This window comes from Camelus bactrianus, chromosome 21 (assembly GCF_048773025.1).
Source record: "Camelus bactrianus isolate YW-2024 breed Bactrian camel chromosome 21, ASM4877302v1, whole genome shotgun sequence".
Lineage (NCBI taxonomy): Eukaryota > Metazoa > Chordata > Mammalia > Artiodactyla > Camelidae > Camelus > Camelus bactrianus.
Window position 1 is genome coordinate 29,717,552 of NC_133559.1, and position 23,200 is coordinate 29,740,751.

Consider the following 23,200-nt stretch of genomic DNA (forward strand, 5'->3'; position numbering starts at 1 on the left):
TTAAGAAGATTATAAATATAATTTCAAGATTATAATGTGTACCAGTCCATTTATTTCCAGGCGTTAGCTTCCTTTTATAGTATTTCCATTTCCAATCTTCTCCCTTCTCTTCAGGTATGAAATTCACATTTAATTAGACCATAAGTGACTTAGATTCCTAACCTGGTAAAAGGAAAATTGTTTGAATAGAGTAGTACCATATTTATTTAAAACCACCAAATATGGAACTAGAAATTAGAAGAGAAACCAGAAATGGAAATTTTTGAAACCACCTTCTCTGTCCAGTGGCAACTCCCTCATCTACACTGGGAACTTCCCTCTGCTTCATCATGACCAAACCGAACCATAAACGTCTGTCAGCCCATCACAAAGTTAATGATATTAATGATACTTAGAACTTTCTGGCAATCCTAAGAAGGTTTTGTTTGCAAGATATCTTCAGAAGAAATAATGGAAATTTTACACTTGTTTCAGCCACCCAGAGTTCAATATTCCTTTTCTGTTTAAATGTTTCTCTGCTCGGCCCACATGCAGATAAATTGATTTATTTTGAAGTCAAACGCTAATTTTTGATGAGCTGCATCTGCACAAAAGATACTCAGTGCAGCACCTGTACTCAGGCAGCAACATCAGTGAGGCCAACCGGAAAGCTGGGGTGTAGCCCCTGTCACCGCGCACACACACGACACGTATCAGAAGTGGCCCAGATGTAATACTAAATGCCCCTGATGAGTGGCCCCGTTGCAGCATGCTGTGGTTTCTGACGAGGGCACGTAGTGCCAGGAAGTACAGCTCACTCTGTGTGTGCTAAGCTTCTGACCAGAAGTGCTAGACGGATGCAAACAACCTATGTTCTCGGCAAGAATGACTCATTACAATTGCCAAAAGGAGTCTACAACATTGTGGAAAGGCTTTTCATTCTCAAAGTTTGAAAATCTCTAACTTGATGTCTTAAAGAGTGGAGAAGAACTGAAGAGGGGAGACCTCCAACTATCACCCTCCTCACAAGGGACTGAAGAAGGAAAGGACATTGGTTAAGGTGTCTTAACAGACACACGCTGGGGCTAATTCACCGTGTTCTCGGAGACTGAACCACTTCAAGTTGGGCATGAGTGGACTTGAAATGAGACAGAGTGAGGTAAAATGATGTTCCTGGTTTACTTTCCAGTTCTGTCATTCCACCTGTCCTGGAAAGTCAGGGGGAAATAATTCCAAAACTCTCCATTGTCAATTGAATGGGCTCGCCTTACAGCAGAGCCTTGTTTTCAAGCAGTGGCTGTATGTTTTCCGTTTGTCCTCCTCCACCCAGAATCTGGGACAATGTTCTGGATACAGTAGACTCTTATAAAATGATTCTTTTTTTCCAACTTTTGCCTACCTCATCACTTCCAGTGGCATTTATCCTCAATCTGCATGCACAAAAACAAAAGAAAATGGTTATCATTAATCCAGGCATTTGGACGGCCCTCTACCTTCTATGGAAAGCTAAGGAAGTGAGAGGGAAGTACAAATGAGAAGAAGTCTCTGTTCTTTCCTTAGCTGGTACTTGCATATGGCCATGGCCTGATCTCGCACAGGAAAGGGAACCTGGGAGGGAGTGGTGTGGTCAAACACCAGTGTTACGATGTCAGTGCTCCTCCCCAGCTTCCTTCTCTTTCACTCCCATTCTAAGCCCCTTAAAATAGGAATGTCCTGCTAACAGGCAGATGGTGGTCACTTGATACATAATTTGTGGTCTCCAAAAGAAAACACTACAAAATCAGGTCAAGTCAGGACTTCTCTCCAGCAATAGCCAATATAGGAATCCAGCCAGCAGAAGGCAATGCTGAAAGGAAAAATATATATAAAGACTAAGTCCTTAAAATATATGAAGATGGTAATACATAATAAGTACCATGAATTTTCATTTTCATCCCTACAATATACTCCACACAATTATTTTCAGCTGTATGTTTGCATAAGCCAAGAAAATTTTGACTTTGGAAGAGCATTTTTTAAGTTGAAGTACACAGTTCACCAGGGGACACCCATCTGGGTTAAGGCACAACTTCACGTTTAAAAGCAGAAAAAAGACTGAACTTCTGTATTTCAGTGGCCACCTGACTTTTAACAAATGCACAGCAGCTCACTTCCCTCTCAGATACTACGAAACTACCCACGCTGGTATCAAGTCCAGTAAGAAGCGACTAACTTCAAATCATCTGGGCCTGAGAAGGAACTGGATTAGATGTTTTAAGCAGCAGCCAGTCACGGGCACATGATTGGTGCCTCGTAAGTACCCGCTCACTGAAGAGTCACGATGGTACAGTGGGTTCGATGGAGCATGGATTCTGGAGTCAGACTGCCGGGGTTTAAAATCTTGTGCTACTCACCAGCTGTCTCAGAACCCTGGTCTGTAGAATGGGAATGATGACGATAATAGTGCTACTTCACAGGACTCCTGGGAAGATCGTATGAGTTAGTCCAGTGGCTATCCAAACATGGTCACCAGCCCAGGAGTATCAACACCGGTATCACCCGAGAGCGTGTTACCAGTCCAGATTCTTAGGACCCAGATCAGACCTGCTGATTCATAAACCCTGGAGATGGGGCCCAGCAGTCTGTCTTCCCAGGCCCTGCAGGGGGCCCTGATGCCCAGGGTCGGGGAGGCCCTGAGCTCGTGCCCGTGCTGTCTGACTTACAGGCACAAACTCAGCGATTCATGAGTTCATTTGTCCCTGAGCACCAGGGAGCCCTCGTGACGGTTAGCACGTGAAGGCGGCAGCTAGGCTAACCCAAGTCTTTAAAACCCAGGGCTCCTATCCTCATTAAGCATAGCCTCCAGGATAGCCGACTGGCAAGGCGAACAGACCAAATACCTTTGAGAGGTACTGGTCACCTCTGGGACTTAACGGCTTCAGAACACACTACCCCAAAACACGGCACCTTGACGTAGTGATTGTTTTAAGCTGAAGGAGTGTAAGAAAGCAGCAGAAGCAGGAAGTCTCTCTGACCCCCCCCCCACAGCAGGTCATCAGATCCTCACGAGAGGTGCCCCCTCTGTACCCCGAGAAAGGAGCATCCTTACCCCAAGGCACAGGGACACCAGGAAGAATCTGAGTGAACAGGCAGAGCTGAGGTCCCCCCAGTTCACTACACTTAGCTCGTACTCTGGCGAGCAAACCTTTCCATGACCTTCCATTCCTCATCAAACCTAGCATAAAACACTCAGGTTTAACCATTTCTTCAGGTCTTATTTCATTATGAAGGCTCCCATGTCATGTAAAACTTGTATTAAATAATTTTGTATGCTTTTCTCCTGGGTCATCTTTGTCAGTCTAATATTAAGACCCAGCCAGGGACCCTAAGACCCTAAGAGGGTGGAGGAAAACTTTTTCCTCCCATACAAAAGTCAGAAAGAGAGGACACAGGCAGAAGGGGGAAGATTTCATCTTTTGGAGATCGTCCATACACACATACTCAAAGTACAGCTTGCCAGAGTGAGCTCTACATAAAATTACATAATACCACACACCTGAGAAAGGCTTCCACTGGAAATGCAAGACTCAGCAAATAAATAAAATACATCTCAGCTGCACTTGCTATTAGGTTCAACATTAATTTCAAAAAGGAAATTCTATGAAGTTGTAGCACCCTTACTAAAATATTATAAATGGTTGAACTTATCACATAATTGCTAAGCACATTGTGGCCATTCTCTGCTTTTTAACTATTTTATTTTAAGAATACCACTTCAAACACCAATTTTTGTACTATAACAATCCTAACTCTCTACAGGGAATGTAACTTAAGAAAAATAAAAATTAAGTCGTTTAAAGCAAAATACCTTACATTTGAGAGGAAGACCCCAGGCAGCGCCTATTCAGTAACTTTGAGGGGACGTTGGCTTATGAATACAGACTTCTGTGCTCCCCTCCTCCGAGATTCTCCTTTAGCAGGTGTGGGGTAAAGCCTGGGAATCTGAAATTTTAACAGTCTCCTGACCTCTCCACACCCAGTCATCCAGAGACGAGTGGCTTCCAGGCCACATTTTGAAAAACATGGCTCAAAATCCTTGCTATGGATAACCCTACATGAATGACAGCTTCCAGTTAAGCAAAGTTGTCAGAGGGCTGAGCCTTGCCCCTTCATGTTAGGAAAAGTTTGAACTGTTTTTAAGGGAAAGCTTCCTGAAATGTACTCCACACTTCCCTGTCATCCTAGCCGTAGCCTACAGGGTGTAATTTAACCTTCATGATGGAGGCGTCTTTATTTTTGTTGCTATGGCTGATATGTGCTGTAGCTGCAGACAGCATTCAACACAGAGTTGACCAAAACACTGATTCCTGCAGTGGCCCTCGAACTTGAAAATGTCCTAAATGTCAGATTTAGCTGTCAAGTCTTTTTCCCAAGGGCAAGGTGGCAGCCGCAGAACCCTGAGAGCAAACAATACAACACGGCTGCCAAAATGAATGGGTGCTTAAAAGGTGGAAGCAGCCTTTCTAAAACGGCTATTAGTGACAATTAACTTTTAAACACCATTCAGATTTTATGTATTGGCACCCAGCAATGTGGTCAGCTCTATACTCAGACCAGTCCTCTCACTGAAAATAAAATATGCTGGATAAATTACACTGTAAATAATATTTCTAAGTGCCTTAATGAGCTGGAAATACAGTAAGGAATCTGTTATGGATTGAATTTTTCTCAGGAAGATATGTATTTCTCTTGAGAAGTCATATTCATAAGCATCTTCCTACAACCTTTATGGACTAAATTCACAGTAGCTGAGTGGTCCAGATACCGAGTGGTGCCCTCAAGCATCTGATGAGAAGAAAGACAAATCCTCTTTAGACGGATCACCTTCAATTGGCCTCAGTGTAGTGTAAGCTTATCATCAAAAATCACAAAGTACACAAGTTAGTAAGGTGCCATAAGCTAGAACTAGCAGAAATAGGAGAATACAACCCATAAAGGTCTCAGATACTGGAATTAGCAAACACAGAATATAAAGTGTATCAATTTTGAAGTGCTAGCCACAGCAGTTAGACAAGAAAAAGAAATAAAAGGGATCCAAATTGGAAGAGAAAAGCTAAAACTGTCCTTACATGCAGATGACATGATTCTATACAAAGAAAACCCTAAAGGCTCCACACAAAAACTACTAGAGCTGATAAAAGAATTCAGCAAGGTAGCAGGATACAAGATTAACAGACAGAAATTGGTTGCAATTCTTTACACTAACAATGAAATATCAGAAAAGGAAAGTAAGGAAGCAATCCCTTTTAAAATTGCATCCAAAAAAATAAAATACTTAGGAATAAATTTGACTAAGGAAGTGAAAGACTTATATGCAAAGAACTATACAACGCTGACTAAGGAAATTAAAAATGACTTAAAGAAATGGAAAGATATCCCATGTTCTTGGATTGGAAGAATTAATATTGTTAAAATGGACATCCTGCCCAAAGCAATCTACAGATTTAATGTGATCTCTATCAAATTACCCAGGACTTTTTTCACAGAACTAGAAAAAATAATCCTAAAATTTATATGGAATCACAAAAAATCCAGAATTGCCAAAGCAATATTGAAGAAAAAGAACGAAGCTGAAGAAATAACCCTCCCAGACTTAAGACAATACTACAGAGCTACAGTCATCAAAACAGCATAGTATTGGCACAAAAACAGACATATGGATCAATGGAACGGAATAGAGAGCCCAGAAATGAACCCACAAACTTTTGGTCAAATAGTCTTAGATAAAGGAGGCAAGAACCTACAATGGAGTAAAGACAGCCTCTTCAGCAAATGGTGTTGGGAAAACTGGACAGCAGCATGTAAATCAATGAAGCTAGAACACTCCCTTACACCATATACAAAAATCAACTCAAAATGGATTAAAGACTTAAATATAAGACAAGACAATATAGACCTCTTAAATAAAACATTCTCTGACATGAATCTTAGAATGTTCTCCTAGGGCAGTCTACTCAGGCAATAAAAATAAAAGCCGAAATGAACAAATGGGACCTAATTAAACTTATAAGCTTTTGCACAGCAAAGGAAACCATAAGCAAAACAAAAAGACAAGCTATGAAATGGGAGAAAATATTTGCAAAAGATGAGACTGACAGGGGCTTAATTTCCAGTATATAAAAAAAGCTCAGACAAGTTAACAATAAAAAAACAAACAACCCAATCCAAAAACGGGCAGAAGACCTAAACAATTCTCTAACGAAGACATACAAATGGCCAACAGGCACATGAAAAAATGCTCAATATTGCTAATTATCAGAGAAATATAAGCATTCTTTTATAGCTACTCAATGTTTAATTTAAAGCCCTCAAAACAACTAATAGAATGAACAATAGTTCCTGGTATGTTTCTCTTCTATCTTCAGATGTTCTAAACTTGTTTGCAGTGTAGGAAGGAGGACTGTGGCTCACCATTTTGCAACAATAGGTAAGAATTTTCTACACGCTTTCCTGAATGTTAATTTTTAAAAGAAATTCAGGAATATATGCCAAATAGAGTTCTTTCCTAATGTTGATTATCTAGCCACATCTTTGCTCTGTCATTTTCATAAGTATGTTTCTATCTTAACCATATTCCATCTACAAGTGAAAAAACTTAGTCAAGCTTTCTGTCATAAGAACATAAGCAACTATCTGGTGATTTTGGAATTTACCCGATCCAAATAGCACAGACAAAAATGTTTTTGCTTGAATTCACTTCAACTCTCTGGTTGTTTAATCTTTTTCTTTTTTTTTAATGATTGTTCCAATCTGTCACCCTTAACTACCATAATAACACAACGTTTAGACCTTCATACCAAAATAACTACTTGGTGCATTGGAAGTGGACAGGGAAGGTGGGCAGGAATCCGTGGTTTCACTGAAACTATAGTGTGTGTTTGACAGGCCAAAAGAAATATTCAAGAGTGGTTCCATGGCAACACAGTTTTGGACAAAAGTTAAACCTAAGACTGTATATGTACCAGTGGTGACGAATGTTAAATGGCTGACAGGAAGCATTTCTGTTTATTCTGGTCTCTGATGGAGACCTGTTCCTTCAGGTCCAACTTTTAGATTGCTTTGAGAGCTTCAAGTAATTTAAGTAAATCTCTAAGTATAAAAAATATGAATAAAACATGTTTAGACCTATTATTTTCAGCTTTTTATTTCAGCTTTACTCGGGTATAACTGACATATTAAAATATGATATTTAAAATGTACACCATGGTGATTTGACATATGTATCCATTGTGAAAGAATTCCACGCATCTTGCTGGTTAATACTTCCATCACCTCACGTATTTATCCTTTCTGGGGGGGACAGAACATTTGTGTTCTACTCTTTCAGCAAATTTCAGTTATACAACGCATTGTTACCACCACACTCACCATGTATCATGTTAGCTCCTCAGGCCTTATTCACCTTATAAGTGAAACTTTGTACCCTATTCCCAAACTGTCCCTCAGCCCTCAGTCCCCTGCAACCACTTTTCTACTCTGTTTCTATCCATTTGACTTTTTTTCCCTATGTCACATATACCTGATAAAATGCAGTATTTGTCTTTCTCTGTCTGGCTTCTTTTAGAATTATTATATTTAAAGTATTCCAACCCATGTTCTCACAAGCAGTATAATCTTCCTTTACAAATCAGAGGTTTTATTTAAGTGGAATAAAAGCATATATGGTTTGCATTTTACATCACACAAAATTTAACCAGCCACATTATCAAATACTGTATCTCTAGAGCATATCTGAACTAAAAAATATAGGCATGTTCAGCTGGTGAACAAAAGACCCAGTTAAGCTCAGATGGTGCTGCTTATCAAGAAGCCAGACACATCCCGGGTCTCAGATGGCCTCCGGTGAACGTCTACAGGGCTGCTTCACCTTGGAGTACGTAAACGCATCACAAGTGTCATTTGCTTCAATAGTAACGTGCTTTAAATGACCGAAAGATAAAGAAGTCTTTTAAAAAGTAATACTGAAAAGACAACATGGTCTGTAAAACTGAAACAAATGTCAAGGACTGGGCGTCAGGACAACTGGTCCTCTGTCACTCCCTGGCTGTCACCCAGGGCAAGTCAGTTACTATTTGAACCTTATCATAAATAAACTGTGAGGGGATGGAACAGGTGACCGCTAAGATCCCTTCCAGATTTAGAACTTTATGAATAGTAAACAAGGGTCAGAGAGGGGAAAACAATAGCTTCTTAAGAAAAAATGACATATTCATATGCGTCACATATTTATAATGTGTAGAGTGTTAACTGTGTGAGGTAAAGAGCACACACGAAATTCAAACAAAAACCAGTCTCTAAGCAGAGAGAATCACTTCAAAAATTTTTCTTTGGGACAGTCCTAGGAAAACTGGAAATTGATATCTAATTATTTACTAAACAATAATTAGCGAACATTTTTGTTTACAATGTATAGAAGTTTTAATGCATTGAAACAGAAGTATACTAAGAAATACTTTTTATAAACAAGAGCATTCAAAGAGATGTTTACAAAAAATGTACTTTTATTTTTCTACGTCCAGTCAAACATTATTCATTTGCAGTAAAGTGTCCCCAGCAGAGCCCAAGCGCGGTTAGCATTTTCTAATTCATAGATACGTGTGTCTGTGAATACAAGCAAAAATTCAGATATGTTTTCATACATTACAAGATAAAATTCATTGTATATTTTCAGTTAAAGTTAACTGATGCCCACATCAGACAGTCCCTCGAGTAATAACCTTGTTTCATAAGTGGTAATGGGTGTTCAGAGAAACACACCAGAAAGGATTTGCTCTAGCTAATTTGAATCATATGACCCTTTTCTGTTTTAAAATTCATTTTAATTCAGCAGGACTCATTGAACACTTCAAATGTGCAAGTGTCAAAATCCAATCTAACGAAGCGGTTTGATTCGGCATGGGATTTCTGGGATAAGAGCTGAAGGCACACACCCCTGACAGCAACCAGTTCCAAAGTTTAATCACCGTTACGGCTCCATGTTCAGCCGAGCTGCATCACTAGCACCCCTGGGTGACGTAATTGTCACAGGTGATTGAACTCGTCCAAGTTAAAGCGGAAGTCTGCAAAGTGTCTTCACACAGCTGTGCTCTATTCATCAGGAAAGGGGGCCTTCCTTTTACACTATTTTTTTCAATCCATGTGCCCTCACGCTTCCCAGATAGTCTACTGTGCCCTCCTTCTTAGTGTTCATGATGACGGGGACACTGGCATTTGCTTAGTGGCAGTCCTGGCTGTCCTGCAAGCTTAGCAGAGTACTGCTGAATAAAACTTTGCCAGCATTCCACCTCCTTTCCAGAATCGCCATCTTCTGGTGATGGCTGCCTTCTAACACCTGACGTCTTTTCCCCCCTCAACCCTTTTATCCCTTGTACTGACAGCTCTTTAACTCACTCATGCCGACGTGTTTACGAATTAGGCCAAACGACAATTATAATTGTCATCTTGAAAATCACACTTAAATTCTGAAATCAGATTTACTTTAGTATCAAGTTATTAATTCCTTAGTGTCTCTGAACCGTTTTATTAAACACAAGATGTCCGTCTGAACACTACAAAGGGATACAAGGGGTGATACAAGATTTCCCTTGGGGAACCTGCAGTAGAGTTAGAAAAATAAGACAGCTAGACATGGAAACGAATAAAGCGAGGCAGAATGTGGTGGGGATCCAACCAATGGGACAGATCATAGGCATTAGTTAAGCTGCCCTGTGGCCTCCATGGGAAGAGTCAGCCTGAAGCTTATTCTTAAAGAAGCAAGAGAGAACGTGAACAGGTGAGAAGTGGGTATTTCAGGTGTATGAAAAGGCCAAGATGTCCAAGTAAAACTTCCATTAAAAGCTGGTGGGAGGCACAGGGCAGCCAGGTTGGGGGAAAGGAGGCTGGGGCTTGAGAACTGTAGGAAGTCAGGCGCACACTACCCGTCTCTTTGGAATGAAGTGTTTCATCTTTTCGACAGCGGTGGTGCCACTGAAGGATTTTAATCAAAAATTGTTTAAAGATAATTTATCTGACAGTTACGCAGAGAAGGAGGTGGCAGTAATTGGGAAAAGTCAGATCAACTGAAAGTCTCTGTGAATGTTGTTTATATGGGTCCCAAAGCCTGTTGGTAGCAAAGAACTTTAAGTAAAATACAGAAGAGACACTGGCACTTAAGTGATTATCTCTATGAAGAGGGTGAGTCAGAGAGCCTAAAACTGAGTGACTGAATTTTACAAGATCTTTGTATTCATAATGAACATATTGCTTAAATGTTCAGCAAAATCATAGATCCACACAGTGAGTGTAGTACCCAGCACAGAAGTACCGATCTGTTTTATGTTAATGTTTACAGATTTGGGTACAAACATCTTGAATCTACATCAACACACGTCCCATGCGTTTGCCCACATGGGCATATTTGCAACTATACCCAAGGATGGAGGGTGGATGTATTTACAGAGCCTGTACCAGGTGCCAGGCCAGCAGCCAGTTCCTACGAAGTTAGTCGCAGCTTCGATTACCACCCGCAGGCGGCTGACTCCCACCTGTGTCTGCGCTCCAGCCCGGCTCCTGCTCTCCAGCCTCGTCTAGGCACCTGCCCACGAGACTCCCTCACCTGGACGTCCACAGACTCCTTCCAGCCCAACTTCTGCAGCCCTGAACACATCACCGCCTTCCCCTGGAGTCTGCTGCTCCTCACATCGGGCCCCCACCTCAGAGAATGGCAGAAACCTGGGGCTCCTCCTTAGGTTCCCCTACTGCCTCACTCCCCGCAGTGTCTGTCCTTGAGTTCTGCTGATTCTACCTCCTGGATATCTCTCTCATCCAGCCATTTCTTGCGATCTCCACTGTCACCTCTTTGATGCAAGCCACCGCCACCTGTTGCCTGTCAAAGCTTCCTGAGTGGTCTCCTGGCGTCCCAGCGTGTCACCCTCCCATCCACTGCCCACAGTGCGCCCTTCCTAAGGCGAGGATGTGACTGAGCTGCTTGTCTGCTCAAAGTCCTTTAATGGCTTCCTACTGAGGCAAGAATAAAGTGCAAATCCCTTAATATCCGTCACAAAGCTCCTTAGAGTCTGGATCTTGCCCATCTCCCCATCCTCACTTGCTCCTCTCTCCTCCCTAAGCACCAGCCGTGGGAAATTCTTTCAGCCCCTCTAATGGTCTGTGCGCGGACTCTCTTCCTGGCTCTGACAAACGCTCCGCCTCCTGACAGGAACACTTTTCCTCCTTCCTGCAAATTCTAATGCCAAGGAATGACCATCCTGAGCTGGAAGGTCAGGCTCACACTGACAGCGATCACGACTCCACACTGCAGGCCCACAGATAGCAGCGGCTTTAACTACATCCCTGTTACTACAAGGACCATCTTTTGCAAACTACAATTCTGAACAGGACTGAAATTTTGGACAGTAGGACTGTCTTAGAATATCTTGCTGACTTATTTTTTTTCTTGGCTTTATAGAAGTCCCATTTTTGTAGCAGTGGACATTTAGAACCCTGGACTTCCCCCATCAGGGACAAAGGGGCTGCATAAGACTCCAAAAGGACAGAGGACAGCAGCTGCTCTGGGAACATGTCACACGATGGGGCTGAGGGCAGGCCACCCCAGGGTGTGCCACTCTGGCATGCAGGTTATTTTTAGCTGAAAACAATCAAAGCCCAAAAGACTCAGTAAGAGCCTCGGAACTTCCCCTTTACTGCCGAAAAAAATGGAAGATGGGGGGCCTGTCCCAGGAAGACGCCATCACCGCGGGTAACTGTAGTCAAATGTTAGGTGTGCTGGGCAGGGCGGAACTAGCCAAGTCTTCTTTGTGTCCCATTGTCTTCGGATGGCCCACCAAACATTTGTTCTCACACACATTAACTCTTTTTATCTTCTTGTGAATAACCCCACTTCCCTTTAAGTCTTAGACCCCCCACAGTCTTCTCCTTAGCGCAGAATATATATAAACCTCACTTTGCCTTGCTGCCTTTGAAATTCTTCATATTTACGTGAATTCCCCATCCACGTGTAATCAGTGTGATTTTCTCCTGTTAATCTGCCTTGTGTTGTTTTAATTGCCAGCCAAAAGAGCTGAGAGGGGAAAGAGGAAATTTCCCCTCCTTGCCCCCCCGCCCCCTCCCCCTCCACTCCCCACGCACAGTGGGCTGGATGTTTAGTCCAGTGTGTTGGAAGGGGATGTTCTACTGAAGATCAATCTTGTGTAGTTTTCGTATGTCTGCTCAATGAAGAGCTGTCAAAAACAACACACACACACACACACTCACACACACCCCTCTATGCGCCTTAGGAGTGTACATCTTTGCGGCACCAAGAGGCAGCTCCCTCCCTTGAAGGAAGGAGAGCAGAGAGCCCTCCACTTCCCCTGCTTACCTTAGGACACAGCCTCGTTGCCCAAGAGCAAGGTGTGATCAGGCCCTTTGTCAGGGTTAAACAGGAAACAAACCCACTCCGTAAGGATGAACTGGAGAAGGTGGTTCCAGAATCACAATGAATGGACATGGATACCTAGACCAATTTGAACCCAGAACTCTTGGGGCAAGTGGGCTGGGCTGTGGGGGGATCTGAGCACTAAGGGAGGTATCCTGGGATCCCCAGGTGACAGAAATCCTTGGCAGAACTCCCCACGGAGGCAAAGAGATGATCTTTCCTCAAAGCTCCCTTGAGGGCATTATGCTAAGTGAAATAAATCAGACAGAGAAAGACAGATACTGCATAATCTCACTTACACGTGGAATCTTAAAAAGCCAAACTCATGGAAACAGAGAACAGACTGGTCGTTGCCAGAGGAGGTGGGGGAGCTTGGGCAAAAGGGGTCAAACTGTACAAACTTTCAGTTACAAAGTAAATTAAGTCACGGGATGTAATGTGCAACATGGTGACTGCAGTTAATATTGTATTGCACAGGAAAAGCTGCTAAGAGGGTGGATCTTAAAAGACTTCATTACAAGAAAAAGAATTTGTTAGCTCTATGACGTGACAGATGTGAACTAAACTTATTGTGCTGAACATTTTGCAATAATCATATATTAAATCAGGACACTGTATACCTTGAATTAATACAATGTTATATGTCAACTGTATCTGAATAAAACTGGGCAGAAGATCCCTGAGGACCTGTGAGTGGATGGATCAACAGTGGGCAAGCATCAGACCCTAGAATGTCTCAGGCCGAGTTCTCAGCAGAGGAGCCCGCTGGCCTGGGAGCCAACGGGGCAGCGACCCAGGGCTGTGGCGCACACTCTGGTCGCCTGGGGGCAGAGTCAGCAGTCTCCCTGCAGCCGCCTCGGGGTTTCTGGCCCTTATCAAGCACTCATTTTACACTCATTTCTAAACTCTCCTGGTAATTATGGAAAAAATAATGGTTAACTGGAAGTCTGTGAAACCGCTTACTGATTTACCCAAGATCCTACAATGAATAGCAAGCAGGTGGACACTGAAAACAAAAAAACCTCATCCAGTAAAGATGCGTGGTGCCCTGTGGTGCCAAAAACACAGGGAGACCCAGAAAGGAATGACCCGGGAGCCCATCGGCCCACGACACTTGAGGACTGTTCCTGACAATGTTCTGATGGTCTCTGGCTCTGACCGGAGCCACTGGAAGTTATACCAAGTCGTGTTAAGTCTGCATGCAGCCTCAGTGAGGGTGCCGGACAGAGGAATGCGACCCAGAACCGGGGCCGCGTGACCAGACCCCATGATCTCAGTGCCTGTGATAACATACTGGAGAGCAGAGTGAGGTTTTGAATCAACTAAAGTCTTCCATAAATGGACTCTGAATGCAGGCTACATAACTTCCAAAAACTCCCCAGAGAAATTCCTATTATGTGCGTGGAAGGGGAACGAGGCCAGTCCGATCTGGCTGGGTAGGGAACATTCTCTGCTCAGCAAAGCTTCATGGTGCTCGTGTTTAGTGCCAACTGCATGTTCGTACTAGACCACGGCCCTGCACACAGAGGCCTGAGTGTATTGAAAAATGAGTTCGATGGTGCAAGCAGTGCTGGGCTTTGCCTCTAAAACATCAGAACCACAAGGCACTGTATTAATGAGGATATCATTCTTACCAAGTCCCTAACTCGCTGTGAGCCAATATTATGACAAACGTTCCTCGGGGTTGCTATAGCAACACATAGTGACGTTATCTTTTTTCCATTGGCCTCCTGTCACTACACAAGCTGAAGTCAAGAACAGGCCGAGATGCATCACTAGTGCCTTTTGCTCTGTGGGGCTGACACTCGGGGAAACCTCAGAACTTAAAAGGAAGTGTACAGGAAGTTAGCCTGATTAGGAAACAAAGGCACAGACAGATGAGATGACTCAACTCAAATGTCACCTGCCCAGAGAGGCCTCCCTGGACAAGCCTTCCCCCTCCTCCTCTGTGTAGTCACCTCTAGTTACTCTGTGGCACACAGTAACTTTGGTTAACTATCAAGTCAGCTTGTGAACTTGGGACTGTGTGCCCCTCCTCCCCGTCTGAATGTAGACCCCAGAGAGAGGAACGTTGCGTAGTTCATCACTCTGTTCCTCACACCGTCAGAGGCTGGCACAGAGCAAACTCTTAATAACATTTGACTGGTTACCCTTCCAACTGCCTGTGACTGAAGTCTTTGTGGAGTCCAGAAAAACCAGCATCCATACCAATGTATCAAAAACATCACACAGTGGAATGAAAGTCTTTTTTCATTATAGACCCGATATTAATTAAATCCATATGTAGAGGCAACATGGTCTGAAGTGATGCCATGCCAAGTGTGGTCCACGGACCAACAGTGACAGCATCCTTTGGCAGTTTGTTAGAAAAGCAAAGTCAGGGCCCACCACGGACCCAGTGAATCAGTACATCTGAAGGTGGAGCCAAAAAAAAAATCTGTTTAGTCAGTTTTCCAGGTGATTCTTACATACCCTAAAGTTTTGAGGAACTATTACTCAGAAATAAAGGCAAGAATAAACAAGAAAGGTCATAAGGACTAGAATTCTACCAGGGACAACTGGTACATTCTTGCTGTCATTTAGATTAAAAAAAATTCTAGAGAAAGGAGGAGGAATTATATGCAAGAATATAGTGTTCTGCCTACACATGCCACCAGACACCTGCTCCACGTCCTGTTTCTCTGAGGCTCTCCTGCCCAGACTAAACAACCAGCAAGTTGCAAAACTCTCTCTTTGCTTGGTTCCCCTCTCCTTCCTGGGGGCAGCACCATCTGTGGGTCCTTCTAGGAATCATTCTGACAGATGACTGACCAGACCAGCTGAGAAAAGGCAGCCTCGCGGGGGGCCAGCGGGCAGCCGAGCCGTACCGTGATTCAGATGTCTGATGCAGTCACTCAGGAGAGCACTGAACTTCTTCTGGTCCGCGGCCTCCTGGAAGCAGAAGTAGCCGTGTCTGAGGAAGGGCAGCCACAGGTACACCGGGAACTCCTTGGGCAGGACCACGAAGGGCTGTGCGCTCTCCTTCTCACTGGACGCTAAAGAAACATGGGAAACACAAAGGCGTTTTAAAACGTGTATACTTCAAATGCTTATTTCAGGCTGTAAAGGTTTACTTCAGGCTCTGGTCTGAATGTCTTCATGGTGGGGATAAAGGAGAGTTCAGGCTCCTCTCACACCCCTGCACCAGCCTCACCCATCTCAGTCCAGCCGGTGGCCTCACCTCCTAACCACGGGGACAACCAAGGTCATCGGACACAGTCTAACGTCCTCACGCGGAATGGCCAGCAAACAGAACCTCTTCCCCTCCGGCCCTTGGCGGCTGATGTGTCTGTCTGCCAGGCGCCCACCCTGCTGTGCCCAGGCCCCAGGCTCCCATCCCACCAGGCCTGCTTGCTCTCTGCCCTGTGCACTCTCCCTCCGTGGTCACTGCCAAGCAGGCACTTGCTGCCTTGATTCCATCAAACCCCGTTCTCACTCTAGTCTTGTTCCGGCTCCACCTGTCCCCAAACCAAACTGCTTAGGTCACCAATGTCATCCTGCCTGCCAGCCAGTGGCTTCTTCTTTATGACCTCCCTCTCAACCTAATCTGAAACATCTGTTCCTGCCCATTATCCCTTGTTTATTTATTTATTTAACCTATAGTCAGTTACAGCATGTCAATTTCTGGTGCGCAGCGTAATGCCCCAGTCACGCGTACACACACATATATTCGTTTTCATATTCTTTTTCATTAAAAAGAAAGATATCTTATACTACAAGATATTGAATATAGTTTCCTGTGCTATACAGAAGAAATGTGTTTATCTATTTTTATATATTATGGTTAACGTCTGGAAATCTCAAACTCCCAAATTTATGTCTTCCTACCCCACTGCCCCCAGTAACCATAAGATTGTTTACTATGTCAGCGAGCCTGTTTCTATTTTTGTAGATGAGTTCATTAGTGTCCTCTTTTTTCTTTTTCTTTTTTAGATTCCACATATGAGTGATATCAGAAACATTCTCTCTCCTTGACTTCCAGGGGCACCTCTCTCCTTGTGTCCTTCGTGGTTTTTTTTTTTTTTTAAGTTTCCTCTTTGTCTCCTTTATCAGTTCCTTGACCCCTTCCTCCATCTCCCTCTTTAAGTGCTGCGGCTTGCCCTGTCCGGTGCTGGTTTTCACTCCACCCTCATCTCTGCTCTCCCGAGGTGTCGCCATCCATCCCATGACTTTGTATATTATTTCTGCAGTTCATTGTTTCCTTTTCCTCCCTCCCTTCCATCATGCTTAGAAAATTCTCATTCATCCTTCAAAAGTCAGTTCAAAAGCCACCTCTTCTGGGGAGCCTTTGTTGGCACCACCCTCTGCCACCAGAGACAGAGTTGGCTGTTCCCTACCTTGTTTACCCAAAATATTGTAATGATCTGCTTTTGTGTCTGGCACCCACACTCAGAGCAAGGGACACAGAGGGAGATAAGCACCCACAGCAACTGATTCTCCCCAGAAAGCAGACGCACTGCCCCCAGCGCCTGGAGGATGGAGGCTCCATCTTCCCTGTCTTTGTGTATAGTGAGCCCGTAGCAGGGCCGTGGAACCTAGATGTTCAACCAGTTTGTTGACTGAATAAATGGCTATGTTGTCCTATGAAATTTTAAACGCCTTAAATAATGGGACTTCTAGCAATTCCCTCAAATTCAATTCCAAGAAATTCACGTTAAACCATACTATTACTCAGATCCCCAGCCTAAACTTGCATTTCCAATTGTACGACACTGCACTTGGTTAAATGAGCCCCAGCTTATGTCTAGAGTCATGGAGAACAAGCAGAAGAAGAAATTAGCTCTGTGTTCCCTACCTGTGACACAATGGGCACCAATCTCAAGGAAAGCCGGGGAAGAGGGCCTCAGTAGGAGGCACCTGAAGGCACCGGGCATACCGGGAAATGGACCGTAACCATAAGGGAGGCGCCAGAACTGAGTCTTGCTACTGGCAAATGAATGAATCAAGATTGGCCTGGATTTCCTGAAGCACACATGGGAGCTCTGTTTCTGGAGGTAACAGAGTTGAAAGCACTGGGAGCACAAACTTTGGCCCCACAGGCCCTAACAAAATACCTGGCACACGGTACATGAGAATGAATCAACATATGAGTGACAGCAGGTGAATAAATGACCGAAAGCTTCAGGAGAGACCAGCAGTTGTAACACATTTCTATCCCCTCCCTTTCTCAGTAATAGAAGTCCCTCATTTTTTAGTTTAGCAAGTGCCTGCATAGAATAAAGACTATATTGCCAGCTTCCCTCGCAGTCTGATGTGCCACAGCCACTAAATTTTGGCCAACAAGATGCAAACTGAAGGCACAGCGAGACTTCCTGGATATCCTTAAGGAGAGAGAATGCGCCTGCCTCCCCACCTTTCCTCATTCCTCCTGCCTGGGGTGAGAAAGCCATGGCTGGATCTCCAGCAGCCACCTTGGACTATGTAAATCTGAGCCACCACCCAGAGGTAAAGGGGAGAAAGCTAAAAGGAGTCCTTGGCATTTATGGAAAACGCCACACAAGTGCATCTGTCCTGCTAATATCCAAATATTTTTAGCAAGGTAATAGAAACATATGTATTTAATTTGAGTTTTTCTGTGTGTGCAACAAGGTGATTCTAAATAAGAAAATGCCAAATAAGTGAATCATTTTAGAAGAACGTGCGACCATTTTTGGTACACCATCTCAGCCCATTACTGTGTAAAGAAGACATTTATTGATAAACCTCCAGTGCTTTTTCTCAAGTGAGGTTAATTCATCCCATCTTTTTTAAAAATATATTTTTATTGAAGTATAGTCAGCTTACGATGTTGTGTCAATTTCTGGTGCGCAGCATAGTGCTTGAGTCACACAGGAACAGACATACATCTGTTCTCATCTTCACCGTAGTTTACAAGATAGTGAATACAGTTCCCTGTGCTATACAGTATAAATGTGTTTATCTATTTTAGATACATTAGTTAGTATCTGCAAATCTCAAACTCCCAATTTATCCCTTTCCACCCTCTTCCTTTCCTGGTAACCACAAATTTGTTTTCTATGTCTGTGAGTCTGTTTCTGTTTTGTAAATAAGTTCTTTTTCTTTTTTTTTTTTTTCAGGTTTCACATACGAGTGTTATCATGTGGTATTTTTCTTTCTCTTTCTGGCTTACTTCACCTAGAATGACATTCTCCTTTATTGTGCCTTTATTCTTCCCAATAAAATTAGAATCACACAGCAAGTCTTCCTGCTCACACGGTTCTGTGAAGCAACTCTTCTTGCCCTATCCCAGGATGTCACAGTTTTGTACAAACAATTGAAAGCAACATTCACCCTTTCCATTTAAAAGCTTCAGCAAGACTCATATAATTAATTCCTGTCAGTCTCTAGCTATCACTCATTTAAACTTTTTACAGCAATTTTCCAGATGTTGCTAGTCTGCATTTTTTTCTGAGTTGAGTTACAAGGATATCACAAACGATCTACTGTAGAATACTCTATTTTTAAACCTCAGAAGGTCACATCATGCAATTTAAAAAGTCATTGAAATGCCCCTGACTGCAGCCCTGGGCCAACTGGCACTAGTCACACAGGCCTTATTTTTTTTTTTCTTTTTTATTCCTTTCATTCCTTCTGATATGACTTCATCAATAGATCAATAAACGTACTGTCTGTTCTGACTGATTTCATTGGAAAGTTCTTTTGGAATGATTCAAAAATATAGACACGTTGGCACCCCCTACCCTTAGCAGCAGCTCCAGAGCCAAGATGTTGAAAGAAAATATAATAATATGCATACTGCAATAAAGTGTTGTTTTAACTTGAATTACTTAGTAACAGTTTGTTAATCTAGGTGTATGGTCCACGTACTAATTCTATTACAGTGTTATTAAAAACACTATGCTCGTATCGGCACGTAAAGAACAATTGATAAAGTGATTATAGTTTGCTCTGTGAGTTTCAGTGAAATGACTACACCTGTTAATCAGAGCCAGGGCTCTCTCCAAGAAACTACGTAGTTACTGCACGGTATGATTTACACAAAGCCAGATGGAGTTACTACGTTACCCACAGGGCATGAATCTCTGTGAAACACTCTATTCGGTCTGTTTGTTATCCATCACTCTCTCTAAATGGAAAAAGTGAGATGAATGAGCATCAAAGCATGCTACAGTTGGTAAGAAGCAGAAATCAGAGAGGCCCAGCTAGCTAGGGAACAGGTGTCACAGACAGAGCCAGACAAAGTCCAGTCTTCAGATTTTCAGTTCAAAGCTCTCTCCACGGCAGCATTTGGCTATTATTTACAGATATGCTAATTAATGCTTTTGTCCACAGTAACTGTGAGTCGCTGTAATGCTTGTTAAAAGCATTTTGTTGATATAAGGTATTTTATTCATATCATCCTAAAATGAGAAGAGTAATATCCTTTGACAGGTCTGGGCTTGCACAGCTCACAGACTGGCCCTGTGGATTTGTTTCTGCTGTCCCGTGTGGTGCCCTTTGAGTTTGCAATATATTCCAAAGCCTCAAGACACCTGCCCAGTGGTACGTTTTCCATGCGCTGGTCACACACGGACTGACTTGTGTTATCAGCAAACATGATTTAAAGTAATAGAAACGGGACGGTGTTTACCTGCATTAGAGACATTACAGCTTCCATTTGCTTTGGAGTACGCATGTCTAGCCCAGGGGTTCTCAACTTTGGCAACTGTTGATATTTAATGCCAGATAATTCTCCCTCGTGGGGGGCTATCCTGTGCATTGAGGGATGTTTAGCAAGTATCACTGGCCTCCACCCACTAAATGCCTGTAGCACCATCCTCCCAAGTTGTGACAACCAAAAGTGTCTCCAGACACAGCCAACTGTCCCCAGAGCGTAAAACCCTCCTCCTCCGCTGAGAAGTATTGGTTTAGCTAAACAAAGCCTGTTTAGGAATTTTGTCTTGGGAAAGAATGCTCAGCAACTCACCAACAGGGTCTGGAAAATGCCGATCAGATAGTAGATTGTATTCCTCTTCTGAGGTCAACACCTTGCCACCAGCTGGGAGAATTCGGCTTTTTGGGGGGGTTCCTCTCTGATAAGCCTGGGAAGGAAAGGCATAGATGAGTGGATTTTTCCACCATTTGGATTTTGGGGAAAAATCAGGAACATTAGAAATAGATAGGCCCAGAAACATACACTGAGATATAAACTCCCACACTGTGTCACTGAGTAAGGACCACTTATTCAAAACTATGTTTTGTGTTGGACCCCTCTGTCCAATGGCAGTGAGCATCAGGACCTGCTCCAGGACCAACAGGAAAGGCTACTATGCTTTCCACTGGCTGCATCCTGGCTGCAGTGACTGGGTCAGGGACAGTCACATGACCTCATTCAATCCAATCAGAGCTAGCTTCAGGCCTTGCCCAGGCTGATGGAACTGCCTCAGCTCTGAGAGGAGGTGAGGACGGGATGCTGCCGCCCTTTCGTCGCTGGAAGAGTCTGAAAGTGGTAGATGGCGGCGTGTTGAGGAAGCCGAACGGTGGCAAAGATTTTAGACAGAAGAAAGAACAGACTGAGTTCTGGTATCACTGGCTTCGTGGATCCAACTGCAAAGCTGGGCCTGCGCTGTGCAAATTTCAGGTTAGAAGCCAACAAATCCCACCCACCCCTCCTTTAAAAAAAATAATTTCTTTTAAAATTGGAGTATATTTGATTTGCAATGTTAATTTCAGGTGTACAACAAAGTGATTCAGACTTATGTGTGAGTGTGTACTTTTTAAGATTCTTTTCCATTACAAGTTATTACAGGATATTGAATATAGTTCCCTGTGCTATGCAGGAGGACCTTGTTGTCTGTTTTTTATATAGTGGTGTGTATCTGCTAATCCCAAACTCCCAGTTTATCCCTCCCCTACCCCCTTTCCCCTCTGATAACCATAAGTTTGTTTTCTATGTCTGTGAGTCTATTTCAGTTTTGTAAATAAGTTCATTTGTATCATCTTTTTAGATTCCACATATAAGTGATATATGAATTTCTCTTTCTCTGTCTGAATTACTTCACTTAGTATGATAATCTCTAGGTCCACCCATGTTGCTGCAAATGGCATTATTTCATTTTTTATGGCTGAATAGTATTCCATTGTGCATGTGTGTGTGTGTGTGTGTGTGTGTGTGTGTACCACATCTTCTCTATCCATTCATCTGTTGATGGACACTTAGTTTGCTTCCATGTCTTGGCTACTGTAAATAGGGCTGCTATGAACACTGGGGTGCATGTATCTTTTGAGTTTCCTCCTCCAGATATATGCCCAGGAATGGGATTGCTGGATCATATGGTGACTCTGTTTTTGTTTTTTTAATGGAACCTCCATACTGTTCTCCATAGTGGCTGCATCAGTCTACATTCCCACCAGCAGTAGGAGGGTTCCCTTTCCTCCACATCCAGCATTTACTGTCTGTAGACTTTTTGATGATGGCCGTTCTGACTGATGTGAGGCGATAACTCACTGTGGTTTTGATTTGCATTTGTCTGATAATTAGCAATGCTGAGCATATTTTCATGTGCCTGTTGGCCATCTGTATGTCTTCTTAGGAGAAATGTCTATTTAGGTCTTCTGCCCATTTTTTTCACTGGGTTGTTTCTTTGTTTGTTTATTTTTGATACTGAACTGTGTAAGCTGTTTGTGTATTTTAGAAATTAATCCCTTGTTGGTCGCATCATTTGGAAACATTTTCTCCCATTTTGTAGGTTATCTTTTCATTTTGTTTATGTTTTCATTTTGTTTATGGTTTCCTTTGCTGTGCAAAGTTTTTAAGTTTAATTAAACAAACATGGCATTTGTTTATTTTTGCTTTTATTTCCTTCACTCTAGGAGACAAATAAAAAATAACATTACTGCGATTCATGTCAAAAAGTGTTTCTGCCTGGGTTCTCCTCTAGGAGTTCTCTAGTATCGTCTTATATTTAGGTCTTCACTTAACTTTGAGTTTATTTTTGTATATGGTGTTAGAGAATGTTCTAATTTCATTTTTTTACATGTAGCTGTTCCAGTTTACCCAGCACCACTTCTTGAAATTGACTGTAGGTGTGCAGGTTTATTTCTGGGCTCGCTGTTCTGTTCTGTTGATCCATATGTCTTTTTGTGCCAATACCATGCTGTTTTGATTACCATAAGCTTTTTTTTTTTTTTTTTTTTTTTGCTTAGGTTATGTGACCAATCCCTGGAGTCAGGGGTAAGGCTTTACTGGAGCCAAGGATGCTAAGAAAAAAAATAAAAACCGCATACCTGCTACCTGCAGTTAGTACGTTAGTACCTCTGTGTGATGGTCACCACATGGCAAATCAGAGTTCCTAATCTCAGGGAGATTCAGTGTAGATATGTTTCTCAAAGGGGAGAAACATAATCTCAGTAACTTGCAGAAATTCTGCATCACATTTATTATTTCAGACACTACCACCTGCATCATTCTAATAACCACAAGGATGACGATGGATACAGACATTTACTGCACATAATGCTTGGAGACTGACGATTAATGAGGCTGTGGGACATGTAACTGCAATTATGGTTGTCAAGGGTTTTCACCAAAAACATAAAAATGTTGCCATGATAAAATATGCCACCACTTTGCCTTCAGATGTGAGACTGTTTTGCAGTAAAATTATCTAAGATCGAAGTGGAATATCATGACACCAGAACAAATTCCGGCCAGCAGACAAAAAGCTCTGCCATTTAAAAAGCGTAAAAGAGGCACAGAGCATTGCTAAGGCTGCGAGGCAGCTGGTTAAA

The 23,200-nt window shown here is 42.9% G+C and overlaps 1 protein-coding gene across 1 annotated transcript in view; it reads right to left on the reverse strand.

The window, feature by feature from the left end:
- NIBAN1 (niban apoptosis regulator 1) overlaps positions 1–23,200 on the reverse strand; it is a 143,292-nt gene that overhangs the window by 52,394 nt on the left and 67,698 nt on the right. The window contains exons 4-5 of the mRNA XM_074349949.1: positions 20,397–20,511; positions 15,298–15,465 (exon numbers count right to left, since the gene is read on the reverse strand). Of these exons, the coding sequence (XP_074206050.1) occupies positions 15,298–15,465; positions 20,397–20,511 (283 nt within the window). The remainder of the gene's footprint in view (positions 1–15,297; positions 15,466–20,396; positions 20,512–23,200) is intronic.